The sequence below is a fragment of the Eretmochelys imbricata genome, chromosome 1 (genome assembly GCF_965152235.1).
Source record: "Eretmochelys imbricata isolate rEreImb1 chromosome 1, rEreImb1.hap1, whole genome shotgun sequence".
Taxonomy (NCBI): Eukaryota; Metazoa; Chordata; order Testudines; family Cheloniidae; genus Eretmochelys; species Eretmochelys imbricata.
Window position 1 is genome coordinate 228,445,775 of NC_135572.1, and position 20,981 is coordinate 228,466,755.

Sequence of the window (20,981 nt, forward strand, 5' to 3'; positions counted from 1 at the left end):
GCTCTGTGCTGCACGGTAAGGGGCCAGGGAGTGGCGGCGGGGGGGTGGATAGAGGGCAGGGGAGTTTGGGGTGGTTGTCAGGGGCGGGGGTGTGGATGGGGTCGGGGCAGTCAGAAGGCGGGGAATGGGGGGGTTGAATGGGGGCAGGGATCCCTGGGGGGGGCAGTCAGGAAGGAGGAGGGGTTGGATGGGGCAGTCGGGGGGAGGGGTTCCGGGGGCAGCCAGGGGACAGGGAGCGGTGTGTGTGTGTGTGGATGGGACAGAGGTCAGGGAACAGGGGGGGTTGGATGGGGCAGGAGTCCTGGGGGGTGGGGCTGTCAGGGGGCAAGAAGCAAGCGGGGGCGGATAGGAGGCGGAGGCACAGCCTCCCCTAACCGGCCCTCCATACAATTTCTGAAACCCGATGCGGCCCTCAGGCCAAAAAGTTTGCCCGCCCCTGCTCTAGATAATACTTAGTCCTGCCATGAGGCTGGGGACTGGACTAGATGACCTCTCAGGGTCCCCTCCAGTCCTATGATTCTATGCTTCACACCTCATCCCTCTCAGATTTTGGAAGGCACTTCAGATTTTTAAACCTTGGGTCGAGTGCTGTAGCTAACTGTAGAAATCTCACATGGTGCCTTCTTTGTGTTTTCTGAAATCTGCAGTGAAAGTGTTCTTAAAATGAACAACATGTGCTGGGTCATCATCCAAGACTGCTATAACATGAAATATATGGCAGAATGTGGGTAAAACAGAGCAGGGGGACATACAATTCTCCCTCAGGAGTTTCAATCACAGATTTAATTAACACATTTTTTTTTAAGGCGCGTCATCAGCATGGAAGCATGTCCTCTGGAATGGTGGCCGAACCATGAAGGGGCATACGAATGTTTAGCATATCTGGCATGTAAATACCTTGCAATGACAGCTACAAAAGTGCCATGCAAATGCCTGTTCTCACTTTCAGGTGACATTGTAAATAAGAAGCGGGCAGCATTATCTCCTGTAAATGTAAACAAACTTGTTTGTCTTAGCGATTGGCTGAACAAGAAGAAGGACTGAGTGGACTTGCAGGCTCTGAAGTTTTACATTGTTTTGTTTTTGAGTGCAGTTATGTAACAACAAAAATCTATATCAGTAAATTGCACTTTCATGACAAAGAGATTTCACTACAATACTTGTATGAGATGAATTGAAAAATACTATTTTTGGTTTCACAGTGCAAATATTTGTAATAAAAATAATATGCACTTTGATTTCAATTACAACACAGAATACAATATATATGAAAATGTAGAGAACTATCCAAAATATTTAATAAAGTTCCCTTGGGGTATTCTATTGTTTAACTGTGTGATTAAAACTGTAATTAGTCACAATTAATTTTTTGAGTTAATCGTGTGAGTTAACCGCAATTAAACGACAGCCCTACTTTTAGCCCCATTGGGCATTGCTCCTGTCAGTTCTTAGAGCAAGCAGAAAATCTTTACTTTCCCCATTTATAATTTTTGTTACTGATTATTATTACCATTACTTATTTTTCCACTCAGAATTGGAAGAGATTTAGACCAACATTGATAACTGCCTACACTATTAAATCATACTTCTACATAAAATCCCATATAAGGCTCCATCCTCAGTTTGTATAAATTGGCACAGATCCATTGAAAGTCAATGCTGCTATACATCAGCTGTGACATGTGGGTGGGGTTTTCTAAAAAAGACTGAATGGCTCTTTAGTGCTCCTAAGTCACTTAGCGACAGTTTCATTTCCAAAGATATTTAAGCACTTAAAGATGCAGCTAGTGTCTAGTGGGATTTTCAAAGCATCTAGATACTTAACTGAAAGTCATTTAAATGGAACTTAGACACCTTTGGAAATCCCATCCATAGCCCAAACCTGTATTTATTGCATTCTCATTTTTAATTTGGGGTATACATTTAAGTTGCACGTCTATTACGGTGTCTTTAAAAAGTTTCCATGCAGCCTGCTGGGATTTCACTTTTGGTGCTGTACCTTTCAATTTCTGTTTTACTAACTTCATCATTTTTATGTAGTTCTGCTTTCTGAAATTAAATGCTACCGTGTTGGGATGTTGTGGTGTTTGCCTCACTACAGGGATGTTCAATTTAATTATATTATGGTCACTATTACCAAGCGGTCCAGCTATATTCACCTCTTGGACCAGATCCTGTGCTCCACTTAGGACTAAATTAGTGATCATGAACTCCTTATTTGCAGTACTCAACTTTTTTTCATTTAAACTGGGTGATCAAAGTTGTTATTATCAGACTTAGGCATCCTGTCAGGTGGCAACAGTTGAAACTTGACAGTAGAGGTATATCCTTCTTTTTTTTTTAAAAAAAGAGCAAAAAATGTAAATTTCCCTTTAATGTCATATCCCTAGAGTTTAAGATTACATCACAGTAATATACTGTAAGTAGCAAAAGGATGGAGATTAAAAATATCAGGCATGTGTTTGCAAGTCGGAAAGATTCATGCTCTCTGGTGGAGGCCAAAGCTTTGAGAGTGGAATGGAAAATACCGTGTAACTGCCGGATTTGTAATAGTCCCTGGGCCCAATCCTGCTTGTTCTAAAATCAGTGACAAAGCCCCCACAGATTTCAGTGGGAGCAGGATGATATTGAAATATGGCCTATACGCAAGATAGTACCTAGAAGCACCACTCTAGTCTAATAGATGGCCTGATTTTAAATTTTTTCTATTTCTTTTTTTTTTTTTAAGAGGCAGAGTGGGCCAGTGCGTAAGACACTGGATCAGGAAATCTGCATTCTATTGCCCGCTCTGCTGCTGAATTCTTGTGTAACATCGGACAAATTACTTCATATCTGTGTACTTCCATTTTCCCCTTTGTAAAATGGGGCTCATTAGGTCTTCCTTCGTATAGCACCTTGAGCTCTCCGGATGCAAATCACTATATAAGTGGATGTAAGTGGCCGGATTTCCAGAAATTCTGGGCACTCACTGCTGCTCTTCAAGTCAATGGGAGATGTGGGTCTTAGCACTTCTGAGAAATCAGGCCACTTTCGTTCTGTGTGCCTAAAAAATGTCCAAGTTTAGAAATTTTGGCCCTAAAGCACCAAATTAACCAGGAAATTAGCCTAATGTTCAGTTTTAAGAAAGAAAATATACCTGAGGGATTATAATCTTAATCAAAGCAAAATTCAGAAAATAAAAGAAATCTCGATTTTAAATCTTTTCCATATACTATCACAGATGCCGGTAAGGTGCTAAAGAACGTGTGTATTAATTCTAGGGAAATAGAAAAGATAGGAACACTCGCTGGCTTTGTTATAATTCTCAGAGCTTTTCAGCTATTAACAGTGTATGTGATGCAGTGTACAGTCCAAAAGCAAAGGGCTGAATCTCCAAGCAGTTTCTGCATCTCACCGGACAAAGCGGGTAATGTAGGAGATTGTCACATGAAATAAATAAAAAATCAGTGGTGCAGAAATACACATCTGCACAACTTACACTAAAATGGATCAGCCAGACACTATAGATAGACCAGTGTGAATGTCTTGAATTCATTAATGAATTTCTTTGTGGATTAGGCCTTGATGGAGAGAGTGCTCACATACAGATGTTTATTGTGATTTGTCAATGGCCTTGTACTTAATCCTCCTGAACAGGAAATAAGAGTCTGTACAGGGGACTCCCTCAGGGACTATGGCAGTTTGCAGAAACTCTCTCTCTCTCTCTCTGTGGCCTGAATCATCACAACACAGGATCAAGCTGCTGAAGGATTAGCAAAGGGAGGAAATGGATTTGCCTTTAACCCCTTCAGCAGCTTCTCTGCTTCAAATGACATCCTGCATCTGATGAAGTGAGCTGTAGCTCACGAAAGCTTATGCTCAAATAAATTTGTTAGTCTCTAAGGTGCCACAAGTATTCCTTTTCTTTTTACCCAGGAGGGACATGTTATTTATAGATCAGCTATGGCATGAATGGAGAGGAAACAAGGGGGAAGATCTAGCAGATCCCCACTTCCACAGGTGGCTCGGCCCCCCATTCCACCTACCAGTGGAGGCCCATTATTAGCCCTACACCAGCTGAGGTCAATGGTAAAAGCTGATCAACATCAAGGGAGAGCTCAGCAGGGCGAGTTACAGCTCACTGTCATATGTATTTCTAGGGTGATGCACCTTTGCAGCACTAGTGAGGATGGGATGCATCCAGGGGCAGAGCACGTGGGCACACAAATAAATGAAACTGGAAGCAGCTAGTCTCCCCAAGATGATTCATAGCCAAGAAAACAAAATTATTTGTGTACGTGTCCAGAGTGTGGAGCTGGGCAGGGGGCATTTGAGCTGTGCGAAAGGCTAGGGTTGGGGGCGGGGCGGCTGGTTCACTGGCAATTCTAAAAAAAAAAAAAAATTAAAAAAAGGTTTAGGTTGGTTCGAATTTTTTTTCCCCAAACTATCAGTAAATAAAAGTTTTAAAAAATTCTTTGGGATAACAAACATTTCATTTAGATGTTGAGAATGTTTTAAAGGGTTTTAATTAAAAAAAATAAAATGGAAGGGAATTTCTGAACAAAAAGTGGTTGTGCATCAACATTTTGACATCTTCCAATTAGAAAATGTCAAAACAAAATGTACTGATGTAAAAAACAAACAAACCAGTTTGAGACACAAACAAATTGGTGAAACTGACAAGTCGCTCAGTGTTTTGGTATGGTCAAATATGCTTTTTTCACTGCAAAAGGCTTTGGCTGAAAGATTTTTGCCCAGCTCTAGGTGGCACAGCCTGTGAAGCTAGTACATGCTTCCCATACCCATTTCTACCACGATGGAGAATGTGGCCAGGGTGGAGGCTCTGGACCAACTGAAAAACAAGTAAAAATGGATGCTTGGGGGTGGGAGGGGTCCTTCCATGGAACATTGTGCAATTCCCTGCATTTTAGGAATAGTATTGACCTTTCAAAATAGAGGTTTGACAGTAAATCTATGTATGATTGTATTATTTATCTGTACCTGGGAGGGAGCTGGCAGAGGGATGTATGCGTGAGTATAGGGAGACAATGGTTGGGTACAGGTCTGCCTTTCTCAGGCACTGTTGCTATGGGAAGGCCTTTCTGAGGCACTGGTAGGAAAGGATGGGAGCCTCAGCCAGACACTAGCTCCTCTTCCTGTCCACACTTAAGATTCTCCTCCCTGGGGAGTCCTCATCTCACAAGCCAGTGGGAGGGGATTTTCCAGGGGAGCAGCACTCTTTGAAACCAGGAAAAGGGAGACATTTCCCTCTGCTCTTAGCAAAGGGGAAGAAGCTGTCCTTCCCTGTGCATCCCCCTGGCCAGGGGAAACCAACAGCAGTCAGAAGGGGCCTGTGCACCTAAAGAACCAGAGGAATCCCATTTACCAGCCAACCAACCACAAGAGGAGGTTTGTTACTCAGGTCACAAGCCAATCCACCTGCTCCTTCTGTGAGGAAGAGGTAAGAGAGCCATGTAGAAGTACCTCCCTGAAGCAGGAAGTATGGCAAACTGAGAGTGGAAGTGTTGATCCCTTTGATGCATGGATGGTGCTGGAACAAACGGAATGTTTTGGTGTGGACGTGAGTGTGGTTGAGGTTATGTAACCCAAGGAATGTCACATGTATCACTGAGTGAAGTGGAACATTTCTGAGAAAGACCCTTGTTAAAGTATTGGCAGCATTACTACTCTATCTACAAGTCAGCCTATTTTCCATGCCTCCCTCTCTATCCAATGCCACATTCCTGGGGTTTCCATAGACACTACTACCCTTCAAGAAAGCATTCAGCCACACAGCCACTGCTCACTGCACTCAGAAACGTCGGGATCCTGAACAAGAGCTGCTTTCATCATGCCCCCCCTCACATAAAACACCACATACACACAACCTGACAACCTGCCCTGTATAGAGGAAAGGGACACAGACTCAGTCATACATGGAGGTGAGGGTTCCAAGGATGGTTAAACTGGGAGGCTGGTGCGGGGAGGAAGGGAGAGAGAGAGAGAGAAATAGTGGTATTCTACTCAAAAACTGCCCACAATCCCAAAGTAGTTGGATGTTTCTGCTAAAATGATCAGCAGGGCAAGAGGTAAGGAAGTTGCCATTTTAATTTCCTTTATTAGGTTTCAGAGTTAACACTCTACCTGAGCTGAATGAAGACAGCTTATCTCTCTTTTAGTGCTATAATTCCCATTTGCCTCCAAAAGCGGGAAAACAGCACTGCATCAGTTCACCTTCAGAAGGTTACCTTCACAACTAGGTTAGGGCTAGAATTTTATTTCAAATGAAAGCTTAAATTCTGCAGAAACTCCTACAGGCATCGGAGAAATGCTGGTACAGTGTGTCACAGAGTGCTGAATCTCTCTCTCACCCTGATTGGGGCTAGGACAGAACACTCTGGGAGAGAGAAATCTGCCTGTCCTTCCCCAACTCTCTCCTCCCCCGGCTCTCCGAAAGAGGCAGTAGTATCAACCCCTCCCTAGATGCTGTGCAGGGAAGGCTGTGATCTCCACCATAATATTGCACTGTGTGTGTTAAGTGGGGCGGGGTGGCGGGGTGTGGGCAGGAAGGGAGAATTGCAGAGGGTGTTTCTGGGGGTGAGTATAGGTGGATGCTTCAAGAATATGCATTGAGCTGTGCATCCACCTATACTCACCTCCAGAAACACCCTCTGCAATTCTCCCTCCCATGAGTGTGGATCTGTACGATGTCTGTATGAAGGGGTGAAGGTTGGTATTATGGGATGTCTTTGGGGCTATTTATCAAGGTGTACCCAATGCCATGGATGGATTATTGTGGTTGCAATGTAGGATAACTGTGTAAAGAGGATAGGATATGTGTGTGTGTGCTCCCATGGATGTACTGTATTTACATGAACACACTACACCTCTGCACTTACCCACTCACATAGGTGTGAACACAAATGCCATGCATGTGTGTGTGTGTATATATTTTGCAGGTTTGAATTATTATCTAAATAATTGGTATTGCAAAATAAGGACCCTGTGTTGCAAACGTACACAGAATTTTGCTCCTGGGCAGGTAGTCCCATTGGATTCAATAGGGACTGCTCATGTGAGTAAAGTCACTCGTTGGACCCTAGGTAATAGCTGCATAGCCTTACATGTCACTGATATTGTGTTAGCTCCGGGAGGCAAATTATAGAACAGTACTGTGGCCATGGGAAATAATCACTAATGACAACCATTTAATATAATTATGTTTTTTTTTTCTATTTCAGGAATGGTTAATATGTGTGGGCATATGTTGTGTACAGAGATAACATTTTACATTAAGTGGAAATGAATTAATCCCCGTGAAACTAGGCAAATCATTATACAGCCACATGACTATAACAAAAGGATGCAATAATGAATAATGTTCCTGCAGTGGTGCACAGTAGAGGAAGGAAAATGGTTTTACACTTTAATATTAAATATTTTACTCCTGATTATTTCAGAAACCCAGAAACCACAGCAGTTAAAAAACAGGTACAACACCTTGTAAAATTCTGAATATTACAATATTCTTATATATATGTTATATTCCCATACAGAAATTGAGGAGATGTACTGAAGATGGCAAACAAATAATATCTTAGTATTGATTCCACTCGGTGTGATAAGGTAAAACAGATTCAACCTGTTTTCTCGAATAAATTTGCATCTATTGACATTTACAAAGTTTTGATGTGGTTTAAGAATGGTATATGCTTGGATTATGTCAATGGAAAACATGATCAATGGTATTGATATGCTGAAATCCAAAATAGAAATTTATTCTGATGAAAATATTTTGTTTTCTCCTTTGGGAGGCTTTGAAACAGGTATAAGCTCGTGTCTTCTGCAGGCTAAACAAACTCAGAGAAGGCACCAAAACCCCATTTCTTTGTTCTGTCTGAACTTGGAAAAAAATCGAAAGGCCAAAAGAATCCCCAAAGTGTGTTGTGATTATGATTTCCATTATGTGTAAATGGGGTTTTATAGCCGGAGAGACTTTACAGACCTCTCTCTACAAAATCCCTTTAACGAATAATCCATGAATGGGGACAGGCAATATAATCCTTTCAGCCTGAACTGGTTTCAGCCTGAACTGGTTGTGTGTGCAGGCATGTGGGAGCCTGTGTGTGTTTTGGAGTGGGGGCGATGTCTATACATTCACTGTAGGGCAGGCTTAATTGTATAGCTTCAATCGCTCCTGTATCCCACGAAGGGAAAATACCCTCTTGTGGTGCGAGGTACAATTTGTCACGTCCTTTCTTGCATCACATTATTACAGCGGTTCTGGATTCTGTCTAGCCGACCTTTCTCACATCAACCCGTTTCTCCTGTTACACTGCTGCAAACGCACCGGCATCTCTGGATCTGTAACTGAAAGGAGACTTTCTCTGGGTCTGAGCTGGATGGTTATAGTCTCACTAAAGCCCACTGCGAGCGCTGCCCCACGGATCCTAGTGGGAACTTTGCGGAGTAAGGAGCTCGGGAATGGTCCCCGCTTTGGTCATATTTGCACTTCTTCTTCCCTGCCATTTCTCCATGCAGAACCCTTCCCCACCCCCACCCGCACCCCAGGACCAGAGTCAGATCCCAGTGAAACCAGTGTGAACCCGGAATAGACCCACTGGGTCTGCTTGGGGGTGACTGAGATCCGAGGGGGAGAATTCCCACGGTGAAGTCATCTACCTGCCGTGCCCTTCTCCCCCGCTGCAGCCGCCCCACCCCGGACTCCCACGCAGGTCCCACCCCCGGGAGGCATGTGCCCCGGAGCATCCCCTTGTCCCCCGGGGGCCGCCGCCGCCGCCGCGAGGGGCAGGGCTGGGCGAGGGGCAGGGCGGCTGGCCGGGGCGGGCCGTGCTTGCCAGGCAGGGATGCTGTAGCCTGGTAACCGGGGAGGCTGCTGGCTGTTTGCATTGGGGGGCGCGGGGAAGCAGGGATCCTCTTTGACGTCAAGCCTAATGCTCGCTCGTTCATATCCGGGTCCCCGCGCGGTTCCCCGGGGCTCGGCTGGGCTGCCTTTCGCGGCGCAGCAGGCGGCGGCCGGGGGCAGCCCGGAGCTGGCCGGCTCGGAGGGAGGGGAGCGCAGCATGCCCGCCGCCTCCCCTGCGCCTCCCGCCCGCCGCTGCCCATGGAGATCGCGCTGGTGACTTTGGAGAACGGAGGCGCCACGGCCATCGGGGGAGGAGGCGAGGATGCGGGGGGCGGCCGGGCGCGGCGGCGGGGGGACCGGCTCCACGTCCCCAACTCCGCCGCCGCCCCCGCTTGGCTGAACGGCTGCCGCGGCGCCCCGGAGCAGGAGCAGGAGCAGCCCCGGGCGGGCAGCGCCGGCTGCCGAAGCAGGAGCGCCAGCCCCGGCAGCGCCGGCCGGAGGGTGCCCGCGCCCCGGGGCGCCTCGCCGCCGCCTGCTCCCGCCGAGCCGCCGCGCCCCTCCCCGGGCGGGGGCGAGGAGGAGGCGATGGTGCTGCCGGAGGAAGGCGGGCACCGCTTGGGCATGGGCATGGCCGCGGCGGCCGAGGAGGAGGCGGAGGCGGAGGAGAGCCAGCGCGCCCTGCACCACCAGCGGGTGCTGATCAACATCTCCGGGCTGCGCTTCGAGACGCAGCTGGGCACCCTCAACCAGTTCCCGGACACGCTGCTGGGCGACCCGGACAAGCGCATGCGGTACTTCGACCCGCTGCGCAACGAGTACTTCTTCGACCGGAACCGGCCCAGCTTCGACGGGATCCTCTACTTCTACCAGTCCGGGGGCAAGCTGCGCCGGCCGGTCAACGTCTCCATCGACGTCTTCGCCGACGAGATCCGCTTCTACCAGCTGGGCGAGGAGGCCATGGAGCGGTTCCGGGAGGACGAGGGCTTCATCCGGGAGCAGGAGAAGCCCCTGCCCCGCAACGAGTTCCAGCGCCAGGTCTGGCTCATCTTCGAGTACCCGGAGAGCTCCAGCTCCGCCCGGGGCATCGCCATCGTCTCGGTGCTGGTGATCCTCATCTCCATCGTCACCTTCTGCCTGGAGACCCTGCCCGAGTTCCGGGACGAGCGGGAGCTGCAGGCCCCCCTGCCCCCGCCCGGGGCAGCCCTGAACGGCACCGCCGGGGAGGCCCCCCCGATGCAGCCCCCCAGCAGCCTGACCGACCCCTTCTTCGTCATCGAGACCACCTGCGTGATCTGGTTCACCTTCGAGCTGCTGGTGCGCTTCTTCGCCTGCCCCAGCAAGCCCGAGTTCTCCAGGAACATCATGAACATCATCGACATCGTGGCCATCATCCCCTACTTCATCACCCTGGGCACCGAGCTGGCTCAGGAGCAGCAGGAGCCCGGGGCCCCCAGCACCGCCAGCAACAACAACGGGGGCCAGCAGCAAGCCATGTCCCTGGCCATCCTCAGGGTCATCCGCCTGGTCAGGGTCTTCAGGATCTTCAAGCTCTCCAGGCACTCCAAGGGGCTGCAGATCCTGGGGCAGACTTTGAAAGCCAGCATGCGGGAGCTGGGGCTCCTCATCTTCTTCCTTTTCATCGGGGTGATCCTCTTCTCCAGCGCCGTGTACTTTGCCGAGGCGGACGACCCAGACTCCCATTTCTCCAGCATCCCCGACGCTTTCTGGTGGGCCGTGGTGACCATGACCACGGTGGGCTATGGGGACATGAGGCCTGTCACCGTAGGCGGCAAGATCGTCGGCTCCTTGTGCGCCATCGCTGGCGTGCTGACCATAGCCCTGCCCGTACCTGTCATCGTGTCCAACTTCAACTACTTCTATCACCGAGGAACTGACAACGAAGAGCAGCAGTCTGTTCTCAAGGAGGAGCCCAGCAGCGCTCAGGGCAGCTCAGCTGGGGGGGAGCTGAAGAGAAGTCGCAGTAAAAACTCTCTGAACAAATCTGTTGTGCACTTGGAAAACAGTGAGGGGATCAACAACGGCACTGGATCCTTAGAGAAAACCAATATCAAAGCTAAAAGCAACCTAGATCTTAGAAAATCCCTCTATGCACTCTGTCTGGACACCAACAGGGAAACAGACCTGTAAGGAAGGGAATGAATTTGGGTTCTGAGGTACAGCAGGATTTGTTGATGTTGGATATATATATATATAATTTTTTTGTATCACTTAGACAGTATTTTAAGTCAGCCTATATTTTATAATTGAACAGACCTCCAGGAGTACATGTTTTTATGTTCTTTTTTCCACCACATAAAGGGCCACCTATTTTTAAAATAGACTAAGAATAAGCTACACTCCACGATGCAGGAGCTGGTAAATTATTACAGTGCAAACTGGTGTTATTTGTAGACACTTACTTTAGCAAACTGTGATTTTAAATGCGTCATTTGTAACTAATTCACTTGCTCAAAGTTTAGTATTAAAAGATTGGGAGGGGCAGTTGTGTATGGAAAATGAATGGATTTTTTTGGTACTGTAGTTTCAAACTGAAATTATTCCACTATATTTTATATATGTGTAATTGTATTTAAGAATGAATGGGGTATTTATTTTCCTGTGAAATATGACTTCATTAAAGCACTAGAAACATTAGCTAAGAAACACTTTCAGATTTCTCCCTTGTGATCAGTACAGATCTGGTTATCTAGTATGTGAAGTGAATTTGCTGCTTTTAACCCTTTAGCAGAAAACTTTTGATTTTTTGTTGAGAAAATGTTAGGTTTTTGTGAGCCTTAAATGATTAAATATTGTAGATATATTTCTTTATAAGTACTTTTATTAACAACCTTACTGTTTCAGAATTGCTAATAATTCAGCCCTGTGCTTTTTATTCCAGAAAAAAATGTTGACGCTTTTTGTTTGTTTGTTTCTTTTTCTACCCCTGGTATAATTTGGAGATTTTTTTATAGGCTATTGTCCGCCACTCCTAGTTTTTATCCAAGTGCACAACAGATCAAAAACAGTGGGAACGGGGGGAAACAACTTGAAAGCTAATCATGTGTGCGGTATCTGCAAAGCTTTTTCGATTTACACTCCAGATTTCTTTAGCACATGAATCAGGCACATTGCGTACCCATGCCATTTGTATAAATGGCTTGCTGTTTTTCATGGTAATATTTCCAAAACGGGTGGCACTTAGAGTCTGACATGGCACAGAGTGCTACTTAAATAACCATCATGTGGCTTATGTCTTGGACTGAGGAGGAAAGAACCATCTTTCATCAAAATGTTTTCTTTTCGTTATTTCAAAGCAAAACCGTCACAAAGCTCTGGATTTTACAGTTTCAATCTTCCTAAATGACAATGACAGACCATCTTCATTTTGATGACATGGCACTGTGCAGCTACCTTAATGAACACTGAAATGAAGTTGATTCGTTACTTCAAATCGAAACGCTACGTTATCATTTCTGTTGCAAAGAGCTTACAATTTTTTTTACAAACTCCTGTTGCACTGCTGAAGGATGTTTCATGCCTTTATCATGGCAAGATTAGCAGGTCATGGAAGAGAAGTCTTGATTGTCAGCGCTCAAGGTTTGTTTTTATCAATTTTTCAATGCACTTAATAGTTACTTAAGACAAGAATCTATTGTATGCAATACAGTATTGTATGCACTGTTAGTGTAAATCAACCTTGCAAAAATTTCCTTTAATGCTCCATAATCCATACACAATATCTACCAACCCATCCTTTACCATGATTGATGCTAAGGAAAAAAAGTGATATTTTTCCCTCCTGTTCCAAAAAATATGATTCATGCCAGGTGAGCAGGCAAGCAGAATCTTTTCAAGATGGTGTAAAGAAATATCAGATAAGGCCCAACTCAAAGCCAGGGACAATTTGCCTGAGAAAGGCGTGCAGGATTCTCCCCGTTGGCATTAGACCTTTGTCTTTTAGTTTGGATGCGATGCTGTAGTCTGTTTAGAAATCATTCACAACAGAAGTTACAAATAAAGGGCCTGATCCTGACGCATTCCTGTTATAGGCAAACCTTTCTTTTTTTTCCAGTGGGAGTTCTGCCTCCATGAGAAGTGCAGCCTAAAGTGCAGGTTGAGCAAAAATGTTTTTAAAAATAGGTGGCACAGTCTGCCTACTGCAGCTTTTAAGGTCTTGATCCTCTAAGGCCTTATCAGAGTTGCCTTTATGGGCAAATAGTCCCACTGACTTCAGTTAGTCCTTTTTTGAGATACCTGAGTGGGGCTTGCAGGATCAGGCCTTGACTATGTCTCCCTGTCGCCATTACCCCAGTTCTCCCTCCCTCGTCTTCTCCATTGTTTGTTCTCCCACTTTGGTCTTGTATTCAGGTTAGACTGTAATCTCTTCAGGGAAGGGACCTGAATGTCTGTATAGTGCCTGGCACACCAATGGGGTCCTGATCCTGTTTAGGTTCTCTGGCCACTAATGCAATAAAAATAGTACATACTAAATGCAGTCAATGAAGTAGCACTGGTGTAAAATTGGTTCAGGTGAGAGCAGAATCAGACCCAATGAGTTTGGGGAGGTAGCATAGAACTTAGTCCTGCAAGGTGCAAAGTGTCCTTAAAGTCCAATTAAGTCAATTGGCCAAATTTTGCCTTCAGTTATGCTGGATGGTCCCTGGGGTAATTGAGGGGAGCATTTCTCCGGTATGAGTTGTGGGTGCTCAGCATCCATCAAGATCGGGCCCTAGGAAAGCAAAGGAGTCTGCTTCTGCACAATGCTGTTTACAAGCTCATCAGATCATTCTTCATCCTTCAGTCTGAACGCTCAGATGGACTGTCTGATGCTTTCTCTTGGTGTTTGACTGTCTCACGTGCTGTGTTTTTCCCCAATAAAAGGAAAGAGCTGTCAAATAAAAGGGAAACCAATTATTCTTCAGATATGATTGAAAATATTTGTTTGGCTTGGCTTTTTAAACTGTCAATCACACATTTAGATTTCATGGCTTTTCAAGGACAAGAGATTGCTGGAGGCTTATTAGGCAGAAAGAGATAGAGCCTGCAAGGTGCTGAGGATGGGGATTCAAGAAGTGCCCTGGTTCATCAACACACTTAAGCACGTGCTTAAGTCCCATTGCCTTCAGTAACTATTCAGGTGCTTGAAGCTAAGTATGTGCCTAAATGGGGACTTAGAGCCCTTAGTTCCCATTGACTTCAAGGGGAGGAATTGGGAGCCTTAGTCCTTTTCGGAATGTGCTTCATGGGTTGCAAGACTGGGCCTTAAGTGCTGTGTGGTACACCAGGATCAGAACTCAGCTTTCCACGTTTCCTATCATATTCCACTATTCTTAATATAAATGAGTACCTGCAGCCCTTACTCCTGAGAGTAATCCTTCCTCACCCAAACAGTCTCATTAAAGTCAGCAGCACTAACCACTCTAGCAGGAACTATTTGCATGAATAAGAGTTGCAAGTTTGTGTCCTGACTGAGAATATCTATAAATAAATTTCCAGTAGAGAGGGCCTAGTTCTGCTCCCATTGACTTCACTGGCAAAGCGCTCATTGATTTCAGTGGGAGCAGACTCTGGCATTGATCACTCCTATATGCAGTGCTGAAGACGTAAAACAATGAGGAGGAACAAATTGTTACCCAATTTACTGCTGCAAAAGAAGATGGGGGGGAGGGGGAGGGAAGGAGGAGAAAACCAAAATTAGAAAGTTCACACATTATGAGTGAAATTTGGAGAGAGTTAATGCTGCTTTCACCCATTCTCCACCATTTCAGGAAGAAAATCTGCCGCAGACCATTATTGATTTTATGTTAGCTGACCTGGAAATTAACAACAAACTTAAAAACCTCTTTAATCCAATCCAAGGCACAAAATGTGAGAGTTTAGTAAAAAAGAAATCAATCAAAGTTTGAAAATAATAGTGGTTATTGGTCAGGACTTCTGGGCAATGTACTGCATCATGTGAGGTCTCAAGATCAACCTTCTTCAGTCACTGAAACATATGTAATGGTTATTAATGACTTGTCATTTGGGGCAGGATGATACAAGGTATTGAAAAGCACTAGCTTTTCATTTCCGGGATGCTGGCTTGAATCATACCTTGGGTCACCAGCGACACGAGTTTTGGTTGCTCAGCCTGATCACTAGTGGACATTTTTGCACATCAGAGCCTGTCATTCTACAAATGATAATACCATAACTAACAGTTCTAGAACCCCCTTTATCCCCAAAGTGCTTTCTGAACAATGGATACTGTATTCCTTTCCCACAGAGAAAAGTATAAACAGAAACACCAACTGAAAATGTCTGCGGAGAAAGGGAGCTGTATTTTCAATACAGCTTCCCTTGTGCACTGGGCCAGTAGTGCTGCACAAGTGCCACCGGGCAGGGCCTGACCTGATATATAAAATAGGGATCCCGAGACCAACCCCCCCAAAGGCTGAGCAGTTCACTCTCCGTGTTCCTTTATGCTTTTCTGCACTCACACCCAGCAGTGGCAGCCTGGCTGGCTGGGGGGCAGTGCAGCCATTGGCTCTGAGCCAGCATCTGTGCTCGGTGACCTAGCTAGCCATCACTGGATGGATGGATTACCCTAAAGGCGATTTACCAAAAAATGTCAAATTATCACAATATCGTAAAAAATCTTGTAACTCCTCTGCTGAATCATCTGTCACCTCAGGTTCAGTATCACCAAGAGATTAGGTTCCCAAAGAAAGCAAGAAGGGTTGTAGCATCTGATGACATTCATGAGGGCAAAGTGAAAGACAAATCACAGCTCTGTGTTTTGGCTACAGTGTGGCATGAAGAATGTCACTCGCTACCTTGCAGAAAGCAGCTGAATAGCAGGGGCCAAATTCCATGCTGTTTTACACCCTATGCCCAGGTGCATTGATATACATTTGGCTCCACTGACATTTGCATCACATACTTCTGTCCCTTCCCATATTTTGAGCACCTCAAACTTTAAAGCCCCACTTACTGACAGCTGCTCATCTCAAAAAGTGAGACCTTGAGCATCCTGACTGTGCCTCCCCTCACCACCCTCTCCCTTACCATCCTGAGAGCACCCCACTTACAGACCTAATGTGTGCCAACCTGAGAGCCCTCATCTTTACCATGCAGCTTTACCTCACTTCTCTCTCAAATCACGCCCACCTGCAACCCAGATAGTGGGAGGCAGGGAAGCCCACTACAATATTATATATTCCATATAGGTGATATGTACAGTGTAATCTTGCTGCTCCAGCCTTCAATAACCAGTACAACGGCAAATCCTCATAATCAGGTTTGTAGTTTGCTTGCACTCGGCTACAACAGGGTTGATGAGGGCATTAGAAATACGATGGCTAGGTAGACAGTAGTGCAGACAATTGAGGGTCTGCAGCTATGCTAGGAGCAGGGTCAGCAGCGGTGACATTCCAGGCTGTGTGTACAGTAGAATTTCATTCCCTGCACTGGTGTCATTCCAGCACTTGGTTATCTTCAGACCTCACAAATCCACGCCAAGGTTCTCTTTGCCCTCCCTAAAGTTAGTAGGGATTAGTGAGATTCTACTCTACTTAATTCTTTTGGGCAAGCTCAAGGCACTTTTAAATCTTTCCCTCCTCCCTCTCTCCCCTGCTGAATCTGCATATCCCTTCACATAGCTGGAAATGCATGTGATTTTTGTGGACAGCTGAAAAGAGATTTGCATGATAGAAAGAGCGTAGCCTTGTAATTTCTCTCTCTTGTTAAATGTTTTGGAAATCTGAGGGGGAGTAATTGAGGGAAGTTTTTAATGTGAACGAACTTTATGATTTTTTTTTTTTTGCTTTAGGAAACACTATAATTTTCAAGGCATAAAAGGGTTATTTAAAGATGAGAAAAGTTAATGTGAAAAATAGTTTGTTGTTATACAGTGAAATTGCTGAACGTTTCAATTAGATAAAGTAACCATTAGTGTAGTGGTAAGTTTCAGACTGCTTGCCAAATGATTAATTAGGAAGACATGATCAGTCTGAAAAGAGACCTTTAATGATAATAATAATCATAATAATAATAAACAACAAACACCCAGCTTTTGTATAGCACTTTTCATCTGTAGATCTCAAAGCCTTTTGTGAAGGAGGCCAATATCATGATCCCCATTTTACAGATGGGGAAACTGAGGCACACAGAGGCAACACAACTTTGTCTAAGATAGCATGGTCTGGAGGAATGAGCTCATGGGTGGTTCTGAATTCTAACTCAGCCACTGACTCATTGTGTGACCCTGGGCAAGGCACTTTGAATGTCTTGCTCAGTTTCCCCATCTTTAAGTGAGATTGACCCATGTACCTCTCTGGAGTGTTGTGAAGTGGAACTAGTTAACAGATCTCCATTGCTTGGAATAGGTAAAGCACCATGTAAGCACTAAATACTATTATTATTAAATACACAGATATTAAATATTATTAGTAGCTGTGGGGTTTTTTAGCGTATTCTGCTGATTTTATATATATATATTTAATGCAGAATGAACTTGACTGAATATTAGTATGGTCGGAAGTGTCTCAGATTTTGGTTTTACCTAAATTTTGGCCATCTTGCTTTGCCATTGAAGTCATACCTTTTTAAGCAGGTACTGTATTGAGGGGAATGGACAGAAATAGTATCTAAGAGATATGTGATAAAAGCAAGAGTGTAGGATCAAAAGTGGCTGGGTCAGAAGTGTGGGGAGAAATCGTAATGCAAGGCCTGGAAGCTCCATGGATTTCAATGTGGTGTTTACACTGACTAATGCCAGTGGGGACCTGTGTGGGTTCTATTCCTATTGAGGGATCTGGAAGTTTTGTCAAGGAGGAGACCTGAAGTCTCCTACCCATCCTGTGTCTCCCAACAAAGCAAACCTGTGCACATTCAGCTTTAGATGACAGAGGGGTGTAGATGCACCTGCTGTGGACCGGCAGTGGAGCAGAGTTCAGTGTCCATGGGAAGAAGCTGGATCCACTAGGAATAGTGGACTATGGGTCCCATATTATATTGACTCTGTCAACATGACCTTATTTTATATGTCGTCAGTTTCCATAGATTGGAAAGGGTTGTTGCTGTAGAGTCCAGTTTGGTTCTGGATGTCCCCCATCCACCCAGCGGTGCCATTCAACAGAGGCCCAAACTGGTTGAATTCCAGGGAAGGGCTTCTGTGACTTTAACAAAGAGGGGAAGATGCTGCTGCTTTAGCTTATGTTCTACACTAACCTTCTTGTATCCCACCCACACAGCAACACTGTAGACTGGCTATTGGCATTTTAACCACCTGGTAGTTAAGCTGCCAATGGCCATTGTATACTAGCTGGAGCTTCGCTGGACTTAGAAATGATGGGAAATCTTGCAAGTGTCAGAAGAATTCTCCTGGAACCCTAGGGACATTATCTTTGTCAGTAATTGCTATACTGTGGTCTATAGGAAATAAACCATTACTAGAACTCTCTTGTAACTCTGGGGAAAAGCGTAAAGTCCACTAGAACACCCCTCCTAACACAGGGAAGCTGACTCAGATCCAAACACAGCAGGAGGGGTTTGCCTTCACCCCTTCACAATTCAGGATGTTCGTTCAGGTCCATTGTTATTGGAAGTAACCTCAAATAGTCTATTATCATGTCTTAGTATTTTGAAGCACTTGGAGGAATGATATGTTTGAAACACATGCTTGCCTCAGAAAACAGGCTCAGATTTGTGAGAGGACAGAACTGCAGTTCATGGACCAGTCTCATCCCCGGTGGAAGTGGACATAACTCCCATTGGAGTTAGTAGCAGATGTGCCCATTATGGAGTGAATTTATGCCTTTTTACTGATTCCTCTGCAGTGAGAAGCTGCTAAATATAGAATTAAAAATGGCAATGGACAATGAAGTGTAAATTTCAACTAGCTTAGGGGACAAATTCTGCTCTCAGGTCCACCAGTGTAAATCTGGAGTAACTCCACTGAAGTGAACCTTTGATCCTCCCCTGGGTCCTGCTCAGGTAGACCTGGGAATGGTCTGTTTTCACTTCATCCTTAATATACCTATTCAGCTGGGCTCTCACTTATATGGCTAGTAGGATGAGTGGACGTGTTGGTGCAGGGAGAGGGAGAGTGTGTGGGGACCCAACCGTGCTTATTCCATATGCTTGACATGCAAAATGGCTAGATTGCACATGTTTTGTATTTCCGTATTTAGTTCACACCCTGAATAGGAGTTATAAGGAGACTAGTCCCAAAGTGATTATACCTGGTGGGGACCAAAATCAGGTGATGAAATCATCTAGGGTTGATGATTGGTGTGAAATTGACATGCCACGGCATTGCACTCCCCTTTCTGGGGAGGACTCCTACAGCCAGATGCATAGCTGCTTAGCTGTCTGTTTTTAATTCCAGGATTGGGGAGTAGGCTTGGGTTTTAGTGCCTCGTGTAGGATTTTTTCCTATATTCGGTAATACACCCTAACGTGCAGGAATCAGGCCTTAATAAAGGTCTCACATAAAATCCATTGTTCATAAATTAAAACTAAAGAGTTCTCGTTGCTAGTTTTCAAACTGTATTACCATGACTGTGTCATCGCAGGGTCCAAAAAATGGTTTCTCGGTATCATTGGAACAGGGTTGTAGACGTGGGCCAATATGACATACTTGAAATTTGTTTTCCTTTTTAAAAGTACTTTGTGATTTTTCCCCCCAATCTAATGTACATCTGATGTCGGGCTTCCCATACGAGAATGGTTACAGTGAGGTTGACATTTTTAGAAATATGGGCGAATGGAAAATATCCCGGGAGAGCTGCCAATAGCAGATTCTGTGAAGTTTTAGTCTCCCATGAATAGGAAACATGATACAGGTACATTTCCTGAAAAGGAGCCTAATTAATGAAGTTGGTTCTTTAGGTGTGTGCAGTTCTTGCCTTCTGTATTTAGGGAAAGAGTAGAAATGAATTCTGGCACATCTGATATAGTGAGGACACATTCAGTTCCCTTTTCTTACCAAAGGATAAGCAGCCAATCTTACGTTTACTTCCCAGAAGAAGGAAAAATATCTGTGCTGCAAACGACAATGGTGAAAAGAGGATTTTCCAAGGTTTAAACCTGATGGCAGTGAAAAAATTGGTTAATACTGTTCTTGGGTCTAATTCACCACTGCATTACTCCAGTTTTATGCTGGTGTAATTGGAGTAAACTAGCATAAAACAGGGCTAGCACAGAGGTGAATCAGGCCCGGGGCCTTTTATTGTACACGGAAACACTAGAATTATAAGAATGAATGGGGCTGATTAATAGTACTGGGCATGGCAACCAGGTTTATAGGCTTCCCAGGGTGCTTGTTTTAATTACCTTATTAAATCAACTATGGAGTTAGCATACAGAAGTATTTTACACTGAGCAGGCCAAATTCTGCTGTCAGTTACAGAGGTGCAACCTGATTAAAGTTAATGGGGTTGCAGGTGGGGTAAGTCAGCACAGAACTCAGTTCATGTGATTTGTACGGGTGCATCCTGAGAACAGATTTTGGCCCACTGTATGCTAATGCCCTCGTGCTGTCATTGCGATAGGTAGTATTGCTGAATAACAGGGAAAAAACATCACATTGGCTTTAGCTCGTGCTGATTTTTCTTTTTCGTCTCTCTTTTGCTATGTAACAAACAGTGATTAGAGGGAAATTACAAAATTCCAGTGGGAAGTAGGGGTCTGTTATAACACTGGAAAATAATAACCTTGCATTAAGATAGTTCCTCCCATCCAGTGATTCTGGAGCCTTTTACAAACATTCCGCCTGCTCCACAGCCCACTGAAGTCAACAGAGAGACTCCCATTGATTTCAGTGGGCTGTGGATCAGGCCTATTAAACCTCACAACACCCTTAGGAGGGAGCTAAATTATATTATTAGCCCCTTTTTACACATTAGGAAAATGAAACACAGAAAGATCAATAGTCGGATTTTGTCCAGCTGCACAGCTGGGTGGGTGGCTGGGTTACAAAGAAACTAGCTCTACCCCCATTTGCTTTTTGCACCCCCAAACAGCAGTAGGGACACAGTTGCAGCCCCTTTGCTTCCTGGACCTCCGGGATTGCTTATTTATTTTAATTGCAGGGGCACAAGACCCCCTAAATGGGGTTGGGTGATGCCTCCCCACGGCATGCATCAAGCAGCTA

The 20,981-nt window shown here is 45.1% G+C and overlaps 1 protein-coding gene across 1 annotated transcript; it reads left to right on the forward strand.

Moving 5' to 3' along the window:
* Positions 1 to 9,103: 9,103 nt before the first annotated feature.
* On the forward strand, positions 9,104 to 12,205 carry LOC144259229 (potassium voltage-gated channel subfamily A member 5-like). The gene is made up of 2 exons (XM_077807415.1): positions 9,104 to 10,989; positions 12,160 to 12,205. Exons 1-2 carry the CDS (start codon positions 9,104 to 9,106, stop codon positions 12,203 to 12,205), a joined length of 1,932 nt encoding a protein of 643 aa, XP_077663541.1.
* Positions 12,206 to 20,981: the final 8,776 nt, after the last annotated feature.